The 19651-nt window shown below is 38.1% G+C and overlaps 2 protein-coding genes across 4 annotated transcripts; one reads left to right on the forward strand and one right to left on the reverse strand.

Moving 5' to 3' along the window:
- Positions 1 to 128: 128 nt before the first annotated feature.
- Positions 129 to 1810, forward strand: LOC137099608 (coiled-coil-helix-coiled-coil-helix domain-containing protein 5). The gene is made up of 4 exons (XM_067476663.1): positions 129 to 259; positions 526 to 666; positions 763 to 914; positions 1228 to 1810. Coding segments are annotated over exons 1-4 (318 nt in total). The 5' UTR covers positions 129 to 257; the 3' UTR covers positions 1251 to 1810.
- A 372-nt stretch (positions 1811 to 2182) lies between these two features.
- On the reverse strand, positions 2183 to 19547 carry lmx1al (LIM homeobox transcription factor 1, alpha-like). Of its 3 annotated transcripts, XM_067476662.1 has the most exons (10): positions 18793 to 19547; positions 18156 to 18177; positions 16925 to 17013; positions 16003 to 16192; positions 5613 to 5845; positions 4822 to 4985; positions 4610 to 4687; positions 4368 to 4488; positions 4106 to 4261; positions 2183 to 3789 (listed from the first exon to the last, which is right to left on the reverse strand). In XM_067476662.1, the coding sequence occupies exons 3-10, from the start codon at positions 16983 to 16985 to the stop codon at positions 3632 to 3634; spliced, it is 1161 nt and encodes a 386-aa protein (XP_067332763.1). In that variant the 5' UTR covers positions 16986 to 17013; positions 18156 to 18177; positions 18793 to 19547; the 3' UTR covers positions 2183 to 3631. The 3 variants fall into 3 exon arrangements, with proteins under 3 accessions (XP_067332763.1, XP_067332761.1, XP_067332762.1); XM_067476660.1 differs by lacking the exon at positions 18156 to 18177; XM_067476661.1 differs by lacking the exon at positions 18156 to 18177 and having other exon boundaries at positions 16003 to 16304; positions 18793 to 18810.
- Between the last annotated feature and the right edge of the window lie 104 nt (positions 19548 to 19651).

The raw sequence follows: 19651 nt of genomic DNA on the forward strand, positions 1-19651 counted from the left end.
ATTTAATGTTTAAACTTAAAAAGTGAGCCCTTTAATAAAAACGACGTTATTATAGGGGCGTTGCCAAAGTGAGAGATTGACGCACACTTGAACCAATAAAATTAAAAAGCAAGTTCCCAAAGTTGTGTTTTCATCCAATCAGATATTAGTGGGCTTGTGTGGCGTAGTCCGCGCACAGACATGGCTTCACATCATGTGCTGGTGCTTTAACCTTGACTGACTAGTTTTGCTGAAGGAAGAAATCCTACAAGAGCAACATGTAAGAACCCTAATCATTGATTATATCAGTTATACATGCAACGTTATCATCTAGTCTAGACAGAGAATGTTTTACATACAGACTGTAAATAAAGACATTTGTGATATTGTGAATTAGTATCTGTTCTCCAATACAACTTCCTACCGTTTTAAATAACGATTAGCCTTCGGTTGTTGTAACACTTGAGGATATGTCAGGCTTATGATTAATCATTGGGCTTGTCTGTGTAATCAGAGGCTGAATTACACAAACATACCATGTTTCAGGCAAGCTGCTATGGACATTACGGCGAAGTATTGCCATAAAGAAATGGAAGCATACGGGTCATGTGTGGCTTCCAACCCATCAACATGGCAGCAAAGGTGTAATGAACTGAAGATGAAGGTTGCACAATGCACATCATCACAGTAAGGCAACAGACGTGTGCACCCATTCCCACTTCTGTATAACCCGATTTTCTAAACTTTTCTAAACTTTCTAAACCCCTAAACTTGTTTTCATAGCCCAGTGATACAGAAGATCAGACAGGACTGCTCCAGTGAGTTTATGAAGTTTGAGCACTGTCTCAGAGAAAACCAGGATAAACCTACCTCCTGTTCACCACAAGTGGCTCGCTTTCTGGGTTGTGCCGAGACAGTGGATCTTAGTGGAGTGGGTAAGTTTTTGCGGTAACAGGACATAAACAACTCAGTGTCACAAACAACTATGGAATGCAATTTATTATACATAGGACAAATGATTGTGTATAATGTACTCTTTTGTTAACTCTCCAAGAGGCAAGGGCTTTTTTTATAAGTGCATGATTTGTGCATGCTGGAACTTGTAATATATTTACTAGTATCTTGGATATATTGAGAATGTGAATGTAAAAACACATAAATTATGTCAGGAAAATTGGACTATTGCTCTACCTTCTAGTGGTACTCCTTTTCCTTCAACATAACAATAAATTATTTTTATTTTTCCAGCTGCAAATCCAGTCCCATCATAGGATTAAGTCATCTTCTTCACTGTCAGAATACACTTGTTGTCACAGCTGCTCCAGTGTGCTAGACTCACATCTTTTCCAGCTATTTTACTGTGCATATAGTGTTACTTAATGTATTTGTCTTTATATGAACATATAGGGAATTGAAGCCACAACACTGTGAGATAGATCGGTTGTGCGGATTATTCAATTACTGTGTTTTTTTTTTTTTTACTTCATTTGTAAATGTGTGCATGTAAAAATAACATTTCTACTTCCCTGTAGGCAAGGATGTCTGATTTTTTTTAATAATCTCAATCAAGACATTTCATAAAAGTTGGCTTCAGACTGGTTACTGATGGTAGTGTGGCCCTAAATGCTTGAAAAAATTAGAATGTTGTTGGCACAAACCTTGGACCCACAGGATCAAATCTGAGTAGTGCAAGCTTCTGTGGAACTGCTCAGTGTCCAAAATGTCAGGGTGGTTTTACCTAACAGCTTGAAAGTATAAATGGGTTTAAAAATGTTATTATGTGTTATCAGAGAAACTCAAATGGATGATTAAAGTTTTTTGTTTTCCAATGCCTATGTCTATTCTTCTCTTGCCATCCTCTGGTCTGAGTCAGAGTCAAATATTAAACTGGAATGTATCGCTCCCACATAAACACTCTGGACTTCTCAATGACTGAGAAATAGGGAGTTTAGGAAGAAAGGAGAATTAGGAGGTTGTCCACCTCTAATCACCAGGACTACTGAGAGAGACAGAGGGAGGATGTTGAGTTATGAGCCCTGTGACCACCAAGCAGAACAGATCTTTTCTGGCTCAATTATTAAGGTGCAGACAGGGGTAATGGAGCGGGAAATGATTCATTCCTTTCAAATGTAACATCTTTGGTTCATACCAGATAAGCAAGTGATCAGTGTGTCATCGTGTAGGACAAATAAGGCAAGAGCAGTTCAAAGATGAAACCAAAGATTGTATTGAACATACAGCAACATTACATTCAAAGCACATCACCTGGCAGTCACTGAACAAAAAAGTAAGATAGGATCTCACCGAATACCACACAAATAAGTTACATTCACAAAAATATCACTGTAAAAATACTTTGAGCCAGTGATCAGAGTCAAACATCATGAAAGAATGTCAAAAGCTGTAGCCTAAACAGGCACCTAAATGAAACAGGTATCACCTTATCCTATTATTCTGCACCACATTGTGAGTTGGATCCTGACGCTCCATTGAAACACTTGCTATCCAGTTTTAATTTGGAGGCTATGTCTTTAGACCTACTTTGTGACACATAAATAACATGCTACAGTTTAAATAGTTGCTGATTATTACAGAAGAAGGTACAAAATATCTACCTAACAACATCTAATTTTAGATGTTTCAGAAATTATTACAGAAAGTGACTACAATTAATTGTAACACAGTTATACTCACATTTACATTTGTGTCCTAAGTCTGGGGTATTATGGATCTATTGGTTGTCATTTGCTGCACTGCTTCTTAGTGATTTCATTACAAAAGAAAAGAGAGAGCTAAAGCAATAATTACTTTACAACCCTGTTTTCTCATAAGGCTTTTCAAATGACCATGTAGTGTAGGCTACATATTAACAAAATGTCTTAGTTGGTGTTGTTACTGCCATGCATGATCAAAAACTAAATGCAGTTTCACATTAGCATTTTACATCAAGAATTTCTTCTTCTTTGCAATGTGCGTTCTTGAAGTCATTGGGCAAGTTAAATTGTAATCATATCCAGCGCAATATCCTGAGTTATAGCTCAGGTTACATAAACATACACACACTAACCTGAGAGCAAAATTGTACTCCATTCCATATACAGTATTGTATATGCTGCAGTCTTTCACGCACAATAAGTAATTATTAGTCCAGTCAAAAGAACATTTAATGCAATATTCTAATTTAATTTAAATGCTCAGCTGCACATACGTCCTCCCGGACTCCTAAATACATGTTCTTTGATTGATGAACTAACTTTCAACAACCAATTTATGTCTGTAATTTATGATATACATATTATGTGTCTTTTGACTTTTTTGTTGGCAAGTACCATGACAGACTTAATTGAATGTCACATAAATACAACAAGAGAAACCGAGGTCCTTTAACATATCTTGGACATTTACAGTGTAGTATGTATTTCCAGCATGTGATTCTCAACTTGCAAAATGGTGGCAACATTATGCAAATCGACTGCAAAGTGATACGACTGACTTGTGTTAATTTTAATAAAAGCATTTGTTTAAATTGTGTTTGGGTTTTGTCTATTTATGGACAGTGGTCCCTCAAGCTTGTTAATGGACAGACTCCATTAGCTCCAGTTCTAAAGTAATAGATGGAACAAGAGGATAAAATGTTTAGAGTTTATAAGGGTCAGGAGGTGAAATAGGAATTCTGCATTGAGTAAAGGCGGTCTATAGGGTTTCCAACTCGCCCTTGCAAGAGGCTGCTGTCCCCTGTTGCTAAGAGGCAGTCGCCAAGGTGACCAAGGCTTCCATCGCTGTCCAAGTCGTGAAACACTGTCTCTGAGTCTGCAGTGAAAGAGAGTAAGATCGTGCACAGCCAACATAAAAACAGCTTTTATTAGTACCAGAGAACACAGAAAATTAATTTCTAAATATTTTCTAAAGAAATAATGAATTAAATATTGAGCAGACTGTATTCTGACTGTATACAAAACACCAACAAGCTCTCTGAAAGTTTGATATTTACTGTAACTACAGGGGACAAACTTGCTGGTTGGCCCCATGACCTTGCATTGTTTTGACTGTCATGATGGTAGGAGAAATTATGAAAACATTTTACTTTCAAGGGAGATGAATTTGCATCAAAGACCACCTGTCTTACCATAGGAGTGCAGTTGGTCATTGTTCAGTTGAGGTGGTGTTAGCCCATGTCGAAATGGCTCTCCACTGTAGATGTTAGGGTCTAGAGTAAGTAGTTGCTGACGTGGCAGAGAGGGATAGCCTAGCATCCCATCCATGCCGTGGGTGCTAGATCCATCTGTGGGAAGATGAAAATTATATCAGTTATACAATTAAGCTATTTTGTTAATGTGTCTGTACTAATTCAATCTTCCTGATCCTGCCACAGCTCTTTGAGCTCTTACCCTCACTGTCATCATTGCTCTGTCGCCCCCCTCTACTTGGTCCTCTTCTGGTTCCTCCAAGCTGTTCCTGCTCCTGCTGCTGCTGCTGTTGTTGCTGCTGTCGGCGAGCTATCTTTTTCATCTGAGGCACCAAAAAAAAAAAATATTGTTATGAATCGTTATTGTTATGAATTGTCTGTATAAGTTGAGTGTGGCAAAGTGTGAAATAAAACCAATTCTTCACGAAACACGTCAAGTCTAACCTTTGCTCTCTGATTTTGAAACCACACCTGCACAACTCGTACCGTGAGCCCAGTCTCAGCAGCTAGTGTTTCCCTTACCTACAGGAGGGAATGACAGCATGAGATTAACTGCTCTACCCTAGACAAAGAAATGCAAGAACAGTTAAGGTTAAAAGCATAGGAGTATTATTCTGGCATGCATTTCCAGTGATAAGACAAACTGGTTCACCCACCTTGCGGCAAGGTTTGGCAGACACTTCAAACGAGGCCTTGAAAGCCCGGCGTTGCTGTGTGGTCAAGATGGTGCGGGGTCGTTTCGAACGCTTGTGTTCCTTCCCTTCATCGCCACCCTTCCCCCCACCAGAGCCCGTGCCACCGTCTTCATCCTCACTTTTCACTGTGCAAGGTAAGCAGAGAGCAAAACAATATGACTAGCATGCATGAGAAACGTTTTTCAGTGTACCCCTAAATTAAAAGCTGTAAAGAAGGCTAAGAAAACACATGAGAAGGTATTTAACAGTAGAGTGACTGATCACTAGTAGGTGGTTAACTGCTGAAAAAAGCTTCTAGAGTATTTTAATTTGCTGTGCACTGGAGGTTTTGCTTCACATACTGTGGCCTGTTGAAGACAACATACTTCAGCTACACAAATGGAAGTAACATTGTTTAAAATTTAAGAATGAGCGTGTATCTTTTCTTCTTTGTTGGTTAAAAAAAATTTACTTTTTAAAATGTTTGCTGTTGTGCTGAGAAGAATTGTACATCACTGACTGAGTATCTTATTAGTCAGTGAATTAGTAATGATCTCAGTACCTGAGATGCAGTTCACTGTATACATTACTGAACAGTGTGAGACATAGCCCCTTAAAACTGTAATTGCCCTCCAGAAGCTGCTTGCTGTTCTGCAATGCATGAAGGTGATTGAGATTGGTTAGAACTTCTGTTGCTTCTAGGAATGTATTCACAATAGACAGGGAAGTTTTAGCAAGTGTTTTGTCAAAGCAGCCTCATAAGAAACCATTACCTGATTCAGTCGGTGTAGGACTAATTGCGGCCAGCATTTCTCTTTCCTTCTCGTAGTCCATGCGGCAGAGCAGCTGGCCTTCTTTCAGCACAAACTCATCACCTCTCTGCAGCCGACGTTCACACTCACAGCAGCTAAAGCAGCCCAGGTGGTACACCTGGCCTAGGACGCGCATTATCAGCTCTGAACGTCCAATCACCTGCAGGCAAGCACTGCATTTCCTTACAAACAACCTGAAGACACAGAGAGACAAACACATGGGTTTATAAGTGAACATGAACCACAATATATAACTTGTAAAACATGGCATTATGGGAGTCAGTGATTGCAGAAAAGGTGAGGTAATTAAAGATGGAGGCACAGATTGAGCTCAGACACATTTACCCTCGGCCCCAATGATTCTAAAGATTAGCATAGTCTCTTAATTAAAGGTCATATGAACATTACCCAAATCACAGAGCAACAAGAGAACATCTGCTGCAAGGAATTACTGTAGTTTTCTTTTTTATATTGTATTTTTTTCTCCTTCGTGACAGTAGATGGCAGTAGTTAGCTTCATAAGAGAGCTGCCTGTTATGTGTCTTTTATTTCTTAAATGTTTAGATCTGTTTGATTAGGCGAACTTCACCCTATCCATAAATCACCCACAATCCTGTTAGCATTATGAATAAAGCTTTATACAGAGTATTACGCTTTAACTTTCTCAGGTCCATTGTTTTCCCCATGAGCAATTTCTTTCTTTTGTCCCTCCGTGAAAGATGGTAGTTCATCAGTTTCTCTCCTGCTTCACCATCTCATCAGACCCTTATTTCTATTCACAGTGCCTAAGTATCTGCCATTAAATTCCTCTTAAATCCCTGTTCTTGCACTTGGGTCCTCCCCCTCCCTCCCTAGTATTTTCTGCCAGCATTCCCAGTTCTCCCTCATGCCCTCCAAGCCTTCCTCCCCAGTTCACTGAAACTAATAAAGACAGGATTAATTAGATTGTTGTTTAAACAGTGTGATGGCCAGACAGACGCTGTAAACTCATAACCAGGGATTGGGGATAGCATGGGGTTAATCTCTCTCCTCTCACTTATGCACACTAAAAAACACATACACACACTGAAACATATACTCACACACATCCATGCACCCGTGCACCCGTGCAGGCATGCACACAAACATTTGCACACATCCAAGTATAGAGCTGCAGATGCCACGTGAGTATTTCTGTGATGGCAGAAATAGATGGCGCTAATATGGATTTCAAGCCGTAAAAGTTCTGCGCACTTTAATTTCAAATTTCTAGAGCAACATCTTGCAAAACGTAATGGACCAAACATTTCGGCACTTACAGTACCCCTGCCCTGCTTTTAGAATGGTTGGAACTAGGAGTGTAAGTGAAAAATCAATGATTTGATTGACTGTCAAATCATTTTTGTGAGAGACTATTTTTGAACATCATAGAGAAGCGGAACTAAAGTTAAAACAATGTTTCCAGTACTGCACACAGACCGCATGCACAGCTGGGAGATATGTCAGCAGGCAGATTCATCAAAATGAAGCAAAGTGTGGTGTTATTTTACTCACTTGGACAACAAAAGTGAGTGCTCATTATGGGGGATGAAATATTTTAGACTTTACATCACGATTATTCAAATAATTAACTTGATGCCCAGATTATTCAACCACATAAAACTATTTTATTGCCCAGCTCTACTTCAAACAGCCAGAAATGACAGCAGGATAGACCTGTAGCTGCAACTTATGATAAATTATTTCCCCTGGCATTGGAATGACTAAGACCTGATGACAAAATCAAAAAAGACTCAAGTTTTCTGAATCTGGAAACCACCCAAGCTCAAATGATATTTCCCAAATCCCCATAAACTTACTGTCTGGATATTGTAACTAAATGAAATCATAAGTACCGCTAGTTGGCAATGAATTACGGTCTAAATCCAGGTGTAGGGGGAGATTATGTTCCTTTAAGAAAAAGCTAAAGCTTCATATAAGTTTAATACAAAGCACCCAATTCTGACCAGTGATTATTTTTTGTCAGAGATTGTACCTGTATTGGCTGGTTACCTATGTTCACCAGAATACCGATCATCATCAACATAATTCTGGTGGTGCAAAACACACCTGCAGTAAGAAAATGGTATGAGATACACTAGAATAAGATTTCAACCAGAATATTTCTAAGAATGAGAAAGGTCAGTGGACGCATAAATAGCACCAGGACAAAATACAAAGCTGGACAAGAAAAAAGATAGTATGGCAAGGAACAGGGGGAGGAAGGGGGGAGGAAGGGGGGATGAAGTCAGAAGTGTTGAAGCTCCCTGACTGAGTGATAGGAAGGTGTTGCTGCCCAAATCTGGAGTTTAAAGAAGGAGCCAGGTCTGCACATTAGAGCTCCTAATCTGTGATTCTGTCCCAAACGCAGCTGCTACAGCTAATCTTTTTCAATCCATCTGCCAAACGCTCCTCAAATTCCCCAAATGACAGTGTCGCTAATTTAACATCATAACGCAAACACAAGCCTCCTTATTAACAGCAATACAAACATCTATCGTGACAGGATCTTGCGTTTAGCTCAACCTATTTTCTTTTAGAAACATCACATCACACATGTGATGTATGTACTTTCTGCACAAAGATACATGTTAATAATTACATTGATCATCTTATACAATCCACAAAACTAACACACTGCCTTTCATTTTTTAAACAGACTTCAGCGGTTTAAATGCTTTCTTTCACTCTGAACAAAATACAGCATAAAAGAATTGTCACAGGATTGCTTGACATAAGACTGATGATGTTGCTGGTTAAGTCCCACACTCCCTAATCGGGGTGTACACAGCACGGTAGGAATTTACTCAACATGGCAATGAAGGCAACTTGGGGCAACTGCCACAAAGGGGGGTCTGTAAGTAGATCAGTCTAATCCCTCTAATAGAAGTATCATTCACACGGGCTTTGACCAGAGTGTAGCTTCCAATAAATCATACTGGCCATAATGGTTAAAGTGCAGCCACACAAATGCACATTGAGTTATATTTAGCTGTTTTTCATGCTAGTGTATCTGAATACTTACAATTACGTATTTAGTTCAAAAGTTTTGTTTTGAAATAAATATTTTGCAAAAAAATACACAGATCTTAAAAACAAAGACACCTGTGTTTTTGATCATATATTTGGTTAACAAAAAAATGGTATTAATAATTACAAACTTAAACGTTTGTATATATAATTAACATAGCAAACATCAGGAATCACTGGAATTGGTTTGTATGACATACAAAGTTATTTTTTGCATTTGAATTTCCATTCTGAAAAGTGACCTTGATACGGGAAATTAAATAGGTGAGAAATAGTAAAGACCAGCTGCATACAAATCTATCTGAAAAGATATTTTCAACAGCACAGGACTGCTTTAGACTTGAAGTGATTTCCTTTAGTAATGCAGTTATGTAATATTCTGTATGTATATTCTGTATATATATATATATATATATATATATATATATATATATATATATATATATATATATATATATATATATATATATATATATATATATATAGATAGATAGATAGATAGATAGATAGATAGATAGATAGATAGATAGATAGATAGATATAGATAGATATATATAGATATATAGATATAGATATATAGATATAGATATATATATATACAGTGTGACAAAGAACAGCAAAGTAAGTGACTCTCTCTCTCTTTCGAATGAAGACAAAAGAGAACAGTCAACATTGAGAGCTTCTGATATACAATACCTCAGGAACCTTGGCTGCAGGCAATTTCATGTTGAGTGCCATGGATTTTGGAGGGGTTAGGGGGCACGACTAATTACAAGCTCACTGCTTATGAGATCAAATGTAGCAGAGGCAGAAAAAGGTGATGTATTGTAAGTACTGGAAGGGTATAATCAGCTCTTTCCCTCTTGTGTTATTGTAGATCCTAGGCATACAAACAGAATAACAGAATCATTGTCATCTCTCTAAGCTGTGTCATGTGGCATTGTTTTGCCTGTGAGCTCTGACAAGCACAACACTGTCTGGACCACAATGCAATCATTCCATAAATATGGATGTGTCTCTGAGTGAGTACAGTTGTTGTGCTTGCTTTCATAATTGATGACTATTTATACAGGTACGGGTTTTCCTATATTGACTCAAGCTTTGGATCAGTTGTGTGTAAGCAAGTCCAAAAGAACGTAACTGGGACAGGGATATGCGTCACCATGGGACTGATCAAAGATATAGCACTGTCATCTATTTAAATTCCTATAGTTTAAGATACATTTCTTTCTCTAAACATATGCTAAGGTATTCATGTACAAACTTGTTTCTACCATTCATTATGTGCTCAGTATGACCATACTGTGACACACAAATGGGTGTTTACATATTCTGTAAAAATGAAGGTACATCCAAGGATTCGTGCGAGAGTTGCAAAAAGAACAAATGATATACAACAATCTTACTTTTAAGTTGTATTCTGTTTAGTATCCACTTCTCAGATGTGATTGTATGTTTGTGTGTGTGTGTGTGTGTGTATATGTGTAGATGTGTGCACACTTTTGGCGGATATTGCTCTGTGAAGCAAAATGGCTCAGAGCCAGGGTTCAGTAATCACATCATCTCCTTTTATTAAATCTCCCTGCACTGCTTCTGTGTTATTAAAATCTCCCAGCATTCCCCACGATACTCGCTACCCCTGCCGCCACTCACTCACACTCACACACATGTATATAAATATATATATAGTACAGTCACACACACACGCACACACACTTGCACATTGGTTTATATACAGTCACATGCACAGATAAACACAAATATGCACAGTTTGTGTAAACACAGATAAGGGTCCTGGATACAAACATCAATAAAACAAAGACAGATGCTGTCATTTGTGCACCGTATCCATCCATGCATCATTAAAGTAACATCATAAAAAGACTTCTTGCTCAAAGGATAGCTCTTTAAAATTTGTAAAAGCTGTGTAATAATAATTCTTTAATGACCATGAGGGCCTGCTTTGAAGGGGAAATATCATCAGAGACATTTCTGCACTAACACTCAGACAATCTTCAAGTTATATGGCTACATGTTATAACTCTCACTACAGCGGTAATAAGTCCAGCTCTCCATGACAGCAGCTCTGAAGTCTGTAATATTCATGTCCTAGTGTAAGGTACCTGTGTAAAGTAACAACTAAAAATCTGTGTGACGTACATGGTTTGCATGGTATGCAACTCTGGGTGTGTGCAATCTACACCTGATGCTACCAAGAATGAATGCTATGTGTGAGAATATAGATGTGTGTTTGTGTGCGTGAGTGAGAGGCTGTGTGTGTGTGTTAGTTTAGATAAAACAGTTAATCCCCAGGCCACCAGAACGCAATATCCTGTCTGCCCATTTCTCATTTCCTGTCTGTCTCTGGTGGAGCGGGAAGCAGCAGGGAGGGGGTGGCGGGGGACAGCGGGACCCGTTGCCCCAGAAACAGGAGATACAGCCGGTCGATTTGAGAAAAGTCTATGTCGATCTCCCTATCTCTCCCTCTCTGGTGCGACCCCCTATTCTCTCTCTCTTTTTTCCTCTCCCTCTCTGCTTTTATTATCTCAGATTTAATAAAGCCGAGACGAGCAGCTTGTTCTGCCATGAAACATTTATTAGCTGTCTGTTATAAAATTGTTGTGGGGGAGGAAAGATGATGGGGTCTCATCTCACATTATTCAAAAACAGTGGCAATATCACACTCCCACCCCCCCACCCCCATGCCCTCCTCACATGCATACACACCCAGACAAAAATCTGCCCTTCCCTATGGCTGGTCCCATCCTAAAACTCTCTGACACCTTGGGTTCACCTGCCTTATCCCACTTCGAACCCTTTTCCCATCACTGAATTTTTTTCAGCCTGATGTTCTTTCATTTTTGCTATGAAATCTAATTGGTCTTCCAGAGCACACGTTAAACAAAATGAAGAACTTACAAGTTTCCATTCCTCTGGCAAACAATTAACCATTATCTGCTGAGCTGCAGGTTTAGACACCAGGGTAAGAGAAGTCTTATGTGTAGCCAATCACTGGGATTTGTGTATTTTGTACACTCATAAATCATGTAAAAACACACTAGACCACATACTTTTCCTTCACTTTCAGCCACATTATATAAACTTAAATGTTCAATTGCCTAAGGTTATATTTTGTCTTTTTTGTAATCATAAAGAAAGTCTTTGGTTACATAGGTCTCTGTTTCTTATATTTTTGTGCCAGCACAATACAACCAGGATTTTGATTCTAAAAAAACACACACAGTACTGTATTGTTTTTGTACGACTGTAATTTTATCTTAAAATGTAAGCTGTCATTGGGCATCAAAACAGAGTTCTATCCTTCGACATCTTCTCTCTAATATCAGAGATTAATGTCTCAGAACAAATAAAATAAAAACTATCTGCATGCTTAGAGACCACAAAGGATAAAGAAGAAATGAGTCTTCTTGTAATTTAGTTGAACAGCCCTTTTAGAATGGCAATAATTTCAGAATTCAGATTTCTTTTATTAAAAGTAATTAATTGATATGCCAGTGAAGCAATAAAGTTTTAACTGATAGCAATAAGGCTTTTATGGTCTCTCTGACATATCATTACGTAATTCTCTCTAGTATTTCCCCGCAGCTTAGCGTCAGACCTGTCATCAAAGGACAACACACAGCATACACTGAATGCTGGGTAATTAGCACTGTACCCAATCAGCCTCTCCACCTCCTCCTCCCATTCTGATCCTGAGACACAAAGAGGCGCTGGGGGGGCGATTAAGAGAAAACAAGGGATAAACGGGGAGATAAACTGTTTGGTGTCATCGCTGCTATCAATCTCAACGGAAGAAAATGAGGTTTGGGATAGAGAAATATTATTACAAAGCAGACAGTGATGAATGAGAAAACGGATGGAGAGGCAGGGAGAGAAATGGGGCGGGGTGGGGTGGGGGTATAGAGGGAAAAAGAGGGGTCGAAGCAGATGCATCCTCTGTTTTAAAGCAATAAGACTCCGAAGTTTGCTCAACTAAACACAGTGTGTTGGTGTTGGACTTACATAAAACTATACCTGGTCAGCACAAGGAGATTCCAATGCTTTGGCAGTGGGGTCTCTCTCTTTCTGAAGTGTGAGGGTTTTAAACCTCACTGTATTCTCACCCTCCACCCCACAGAGTCAGGTATTAAACTAAGCATTTAGGGAATATCCACCCTGGTGACTTGTATTCCCTCGGACTAAAACTGCCTTTATAGGGCTTACAAGGGTGCTGCAGGCTTCCAACAGCCAGAAAACCCCTTCATCCTGTTTGGGCTCACCACTCCTGATCAGGGAACTTTTACTATGCAGTTTGGCAAGGAACCACTCAGCCAAGCCAGTTTGTGAAAGGCAATGACCTTGTAAGAAGTGCAGGATACTAAGAATATCTCACTTGAAATCCCATTTTCTGCCTATTACTATTGAGCCTTTACTTTCTAGTGTATTAAATATTTTTCAACCAAATTGTTATTATCTGGACCATCTTCAGCAGTTAAAACAATTCCGACAAACATACTAATGGGAATTTAGTGTGCAAGAACATATTGCCTCAAAATCGTTTCAAAGCCTCATGTTGAACATCTGGTCTATAACAGGCTAGAGTTCCAGAGAATTTCTTGAGATTTCAAAACAAAAATAAATCCACCACAAAAATCCACAAAATGCATTTGAGTTTATTGTGTCTAAATCCCCTTATTTCCATAACAGATTGAGACCAGAAACCTCAAAACTAAAGGCATACCACCTGTTTTTTTAACATAGATAATGAATAGCAGTAATATGACCACTTATTTATTACCAAGATTCAGGTAATGAACAGCTTCGTAACAACTCACAAATGAACCTTTATTTTATTTTATACACTTTGAAAAATGTAGTTAATTGTTTAAATTGGAATTCTTCACCTCAAAAGTCTACTGACATTTGAACACATTAGAATGACTTGAACATGCAAATGTAGAATATTCTTTTGCCTAAAAGGTAGTTTAGACCAGATGAACTAAGTGGGGGATGGGTCATATTTCAAAATCAGCTGTTTTCTTCATTGATGTGAAAGGCATGCATTTGTTTATTTGTTTTAGCTCATTAGAATAAACTAATTGTAAAAATTTCAATGAGCTAAAACACATTTGCATTTATTTATTTTTCATCGTTGTCATACAGAGTACAGATGAGCAGGGTAGCAGCGCTGTTTGGCACGCTGACTATACTGAGAAAGAGTCAGGGAGGAGAAGTCTGCCTGTGTGTGCTCGGCGACGTAATCAAAGCAAGAGATGAATTAAAAAATATTTTGACAAGCCAGAGATACTGCATGAGGGAGATAGAAAATAGCCACGTATGAGCTAAAAAACCTGCAAGACGCCATCATACCATGCATCCAGTTTATCCACACATTTTTCGAGGTAATTTAATAATTATAACAACTGACATGCAAAGAAAGTATGTGTACAGACATAAAGTAACGGATCTGTGCGTCTACTTGAACCACCTGAAAATAAACTGAAAAAGTTAATAGAAAGGTATAAGCACCTTTAATAATTGTACAAATTTCAAATGGGTTCATACCCACATTTCAAATTCTTGGAGATGGTTGTCTGTTACAATGCACACACCTGCTCTACATGGGAGGGAAGCGTGTGTAGTGTAAGGCGCTGATAGACAGGCTGCAGGGAAAACAAGGAGACATTGTTGCTGATCTGCTGAAGGTCACAGGCAGTGCTGTGTGGCAGACTTGGCATAGACTCACACAACAAGACAATCCATATGCAATGTATAGGGGACTAAATCAACGCCACAGTGAAAGAGATGCAGACTATTCATTTGGACCTGCAATTACGGTCATTACAACAAATATTTTTTTTAATTCCGTCACTGAAAATAAACCTAGAGCCTCATTTCTGATAACTTATTGCCTCCCTTTTTCCCACTCATTTTTCCAGATAAACGTCACACAATGGAACTTTCATCATCCTCTCCCTCACTCTCTTGTATTCTTCCTCTCTTTTCTCTGTGGCTTTCACTCTCCCTTTCCTCCAGATGTCAGGTACAGTGCGAGAGTCTGTGCTGCTGGATGTCGTCTGACACTTTTCAAAACAATGATAACAAGCTGCAGGCTTGTCCTTCAGCCGTCTACCCCTGGTTCTCCCACTGCAGGCACACTCAGTGACCTCAGCACACAACCGAAACAAGAAGCACACAGCAAAATTAACCATACAGTTGAATTGTCAAACAAAACACATGAGATTTGACGAAGCAAGTATTGACTTTGTGTTATTATTTAACATTTCTGTGTTCCTTTTTCCAGATGCTGTATATTAAGTATAAACTATGACAATTGATGCTGTTAATTCAAAGAAGATTGGTATTATAGACACCAATTGTCACATAACACTAACAGCTATTTGCCACTAAACACAATCTAAATCTCCAACAGTCAGCTACAAATTACTGTCATCAATGGATTATTATGATTCTTAGCACTCTCACCACATTACGAACTGACAACATAGACTGTTGAATGTGCAACAAAGAACCCGAAATTAATGATCTGAATCCACAATAGTCTATTAAATCTCCTCAAGCGGCTTCACAGATGTGTACTATCTAACAACACCACACAGCATTCTACATAAGAGTGATATATTTTAGCTGCGCTTGTAACTGTATTACAATTATACTTATATTTTCATATTTAATGTTCATGTTTGGTGTAAAATGAAATGTGAAAATTTTTGATTGGCTACAATTGGATATCCCGCTATCTAGGTTTGACCAAAGCTGGTATAGGTACTCCACAGTGACAAACTTCCATTTTTAACATTAAGTATGTAATAGATAAGAGGGTCAGAAAGGTTCTTATTATTGATAAATAAGAAACTCTAAGAATAAAAAAATAAGTTCTTGTCAAGCCACCATGACATATTGCTCATAACTGTTTGTTGTATTTAAAGAATTTTTTTTTTTTTTTACAAAAAAATGTTGCTTATGTTGTATTTTGAGTTAGAACAGGATTTAGTTTCTTTTGTCCAAATATTTTCTTCAATTTACAGAAAGAAACCTATATGCACAATCCTGTCTTTAAAATCATCATATATGATTAAGGCTGATAATTATTTTTATTATTAAAAAAAATTGTTCTAGTATTTACTGATATTTACTTTCGGCATTAAACTTTTATTCAATAAAAAATAGGTCCAGAATTAATAAAATCTGGGCAAAATTGTTTTGTTGTGGTAAAGGGAGGGTTGAGTCGGCTATTTATTCCACCAGATACACAATAAAAGTAGTGTGTGTCTGCTCTTACTTTTCATAGTCGTGCTTGCAGTACAGCAGGCGGTCCCTGCAGTAACAGGTTCCGGTGAGCGCGCTCAAACACACGGCGCACTTGACGCAGGTCTCGTGCCAGGAGCGCTCGTTCACGCGCAACAGAAAGCGGTCTGCGATGGGAGACTCACAGCCTGCACACACCTCTCCCCCTCCCCTGTACTCCGGACCTGAAGAATAGAGACAAGCGACACACAAGATACCTAAAATACTGGGGTCAAAAGTCAATGTCTCCCACGGTAAACCTCCGGCTGACTCCTTCCAAACTGCCTCCATCGTCAACTGTAAAGCAATAGAAATTTAATACACTACCGTTTCATTGATTGTAATTGTATGCAAAAAATATATGGTTTACACTACCTGCAGTATAATTGCATAACCACCCAAACGCTGGAGGAATTATAGAATTATTTTTATAAGTCACTACAAGTTTGGAAAAGTCCCTGGAACACTAATTTAATTCATATGTAAATGGTCGTTTTGTGTACAAATATATCCTTAGAAAACATGTTGAGTCTCTTTCCCATTCGAGTTTAAAATTCTCTTGCTACTGCTGATGGCTTTGGTGCTGTTTTTAACTTGTCAATTAAATTATCTTATTTTTTTAAACTTTTGATTTTTACATTTTGTCACCAGTGATGTTCCATAATATCAACATATATTGTTTTTCCTCGGATAGTCAAAAGGTCTAAACAGTAATAACCAGTTAATGTTGTAAATTGTCTGCTAATATACAAGTCTTATATATTCCGCCAATACACACCAGCGAGGCTTGAGTATTCATCTTTGTTGTGGTATTTTTTCCATGTCACATTATTATAGCATACATGGAATAAGCACTTTTCTGTGTCTTTATGACTTTTTTTTGTCTGGGCCTTGAACAAATCGTCACGAAAACTCACCAAACGGCGTTGAGGATGGAGGCTGCTGCAGACAGGACTGCTGGCTCTCCTCTGTTTTCATCCCTTCTCTCCTTCCCTCAGTGTGATCGCTACAGGAAGAGAAAAATGCAGCAAGTCCATGTAAGATTCTTCAAATAGGCAATTAGTAAGACAGAATAAACCGGTGCATTTGAAGTAAACACTTTATAACAAACAAAATTGAACTGAATTCGCACACACTTTAACGCGCGCGACTTGGATTTAAATAAAGTTAATAACTGCAAAAATAACAATGACAAATATAAAAACGACGTATTTCTAATAATATATTAACAATCTAAATTAAATAAATACACATGAGCATCAAACATTAGCCCGAAATGTTAACCTAAGTTTGGTTTATGTTACAAATCTGTTTAAGGCCCTAAACATAGTCAACTGATATGTATTTTAGAATTGCATTTCACCCTATAAATGAGTAAAACACAATTATACACCAGAGATAAGACTACAATAAAATGATAATGAAAACGTGGAAAATTTGTTTCATCAAAATAACGGTGTATAACAATTTCACGATAATCTAAAAAAATGTTTAAGTTATTGGGTAAATAGACTTTAACAATGGCATTAAATAAGTGACTTAGTCTACTTACTGAAGTTATTTCTAATTTGAAATTCTTTTATTAAAGCAAAAGTGGTAGAGGCATCATAACCCGTGACGGCATTTTGTGTTTTCTACAAAATAATTAAAACATAATTGACAAATCTGGCTAAAATAAATGGGGATACACTGACGAAAAATATTTTTAATATTTCTACAGGCATCTTGATCAGGTAGATTATTTGAAGTAGTTATTTCAGACTTTCTAGTGTCGTCTTGCTATAGCCCATTCATACTATAATATTCCAATCGGATTACAGGCCATTTTATTTATTTATTTTTTTTGTTTATTGCAAACGATACATGTGCTTTGAAGCATCACGTTTAGGAGGCCTCCAGGGTGAGCTTGTAAAATCCTGTAAATGGGCTTCTGACTTCTGGGTGATTCTTGCATTGCCACAGAAAATTATGGAATAAAATAAAATAAATGAATTATGTAAATACAACTAATCTGATTTGGCATTTTCCCTAACTGCAGGTTGAAGACATTACTGACATATTTGTGCAATGCAACGATAATTACATGTTGAGAACAGCCTGAAATCCTGATGATTACTGCGATACAAATATTCAAAATGATTTAATTACCTTTCCTGCAGACTTCCTGCAGCTACAAATGAAGGAATTATAATTGTCATTTTCTATGATGGTCAAAAGCGTCAATAAATGATTCCATTAAGTTTATGTCTAAGCAGCCCTCTAGAAATAGAAAAAAAAGTCCAGACGCTCATCTCGGTTTGAAAGTACTGAGAACTTTTCTGTTCTCAGGAATTTAGATTTTCTTTTTTAAGCTGCTAAAAGCCAGATTTACCCTCGTGCTGGTAGTAAAAATGTACAAAAACCGTCAAGCAAAACATTATGTGTCCAATAATTGGGTGTGAGTGCTGCACCCAAAACATCCGTAAACTGATAATAGAATAGTCCTACTTTTCACGCCAAGCATCACACAATGTCCAGCGCTACACATTTGACACCGAACCACTACCTTAAACCCAAAACTGGTTCTCTTCTCCGTTATCTTTGCTAAGAATAACAACCCCAATTAAAGAGTATGCAAGCCATCAGATAAAAGCTCTCTGTGATTTAATCTTCTCTTTTTCGGAGTTTTTTTTTTTTTTTAACCAAACAATGCAGGAATGCAAAACACGAGTCAATTCAAGCAACACAGTTTTCTGAAAACCACAGGTCTGCGCTCACAACCTCTTCTTGAGTTGCGGAGTCCTACCTTGAAGTGAAACACACTCCTGCTGAAATCTCCGTTGGCAACATTAAAACGTGGGTAAACTTTCGGTCGGTAAAAGAATAGACGCGTTTACAGATGGTTCACCTGTGTCTCACAATCCGGCGCACAGTTTGCCTACGGTAAGAATCCAAATACCATGATGACCCAAACTATTGTCTATTGTCTCCCTCGTTTTCTCCGCCAGCCGTGTGTGCGCTCCGACTTGTTTTGTGCGTAAAAAGGCGCAGAGGGAGGAGATGGACAGACAAGGAGGGAGGGAGAAGGTGCAGAAGATGATGAGGGAAGATGAGCGATGATGCAGCCTATTGATAACTCGGATGAGGATGATCTTTTGCATTTGTGTTCCAGGTTAGACGGAAACCTTAAAGAGTGCAGCTGATATGTGGCAGGATTCGCGGTGATAACTCCCTGCACATGGAAAACGATTTACGGAGACTCCACTATTTTGCTATCACCTACGCCTAAACGGATTAATTCAGGTGAATTGTTATCAATAGAATGAAGAAAAAAAACACAAAAAACAAAAACCATAATGCCACCCCGCCATCAGAAAAATGTTGTCTCACTTTTTGGCATCATTATACCGAAACTGGTCCAAGGCTGATGTTTGAAGGCTGATGTAATAGGACCAGTGACATTTAAAAACACCGTGCTTGTAATTAGAAAATACATTGTTTATTGTCCTCCTACAATTCTGTCTCCAATGTTTTCATATCTTCAAATTGGGACTAGACCGCCCCCTTGTGTTAAAACAAGAAGGTTGCATTAAACTTTAATACCAGTGCTGAGATACTGTTGTCTTAAAGTACTAATAACTTTTCCAACAAAAGCACAAACAAAC

Source organism: Channa argus, chromosome 15, assembly GCF_033026475.1.
Source record: "Channa argus isolate prfri chromosome 15, Channa argus male v1.0, whole genome shotgun sequence".
In the NCBI taxonomy this organism is placed as follows: domain Eukaryota; kingdom Metazoa; phylum Chordata; class Actinopteri; order Anabantiformes; family Channidae; genus Channa; species Channa argus.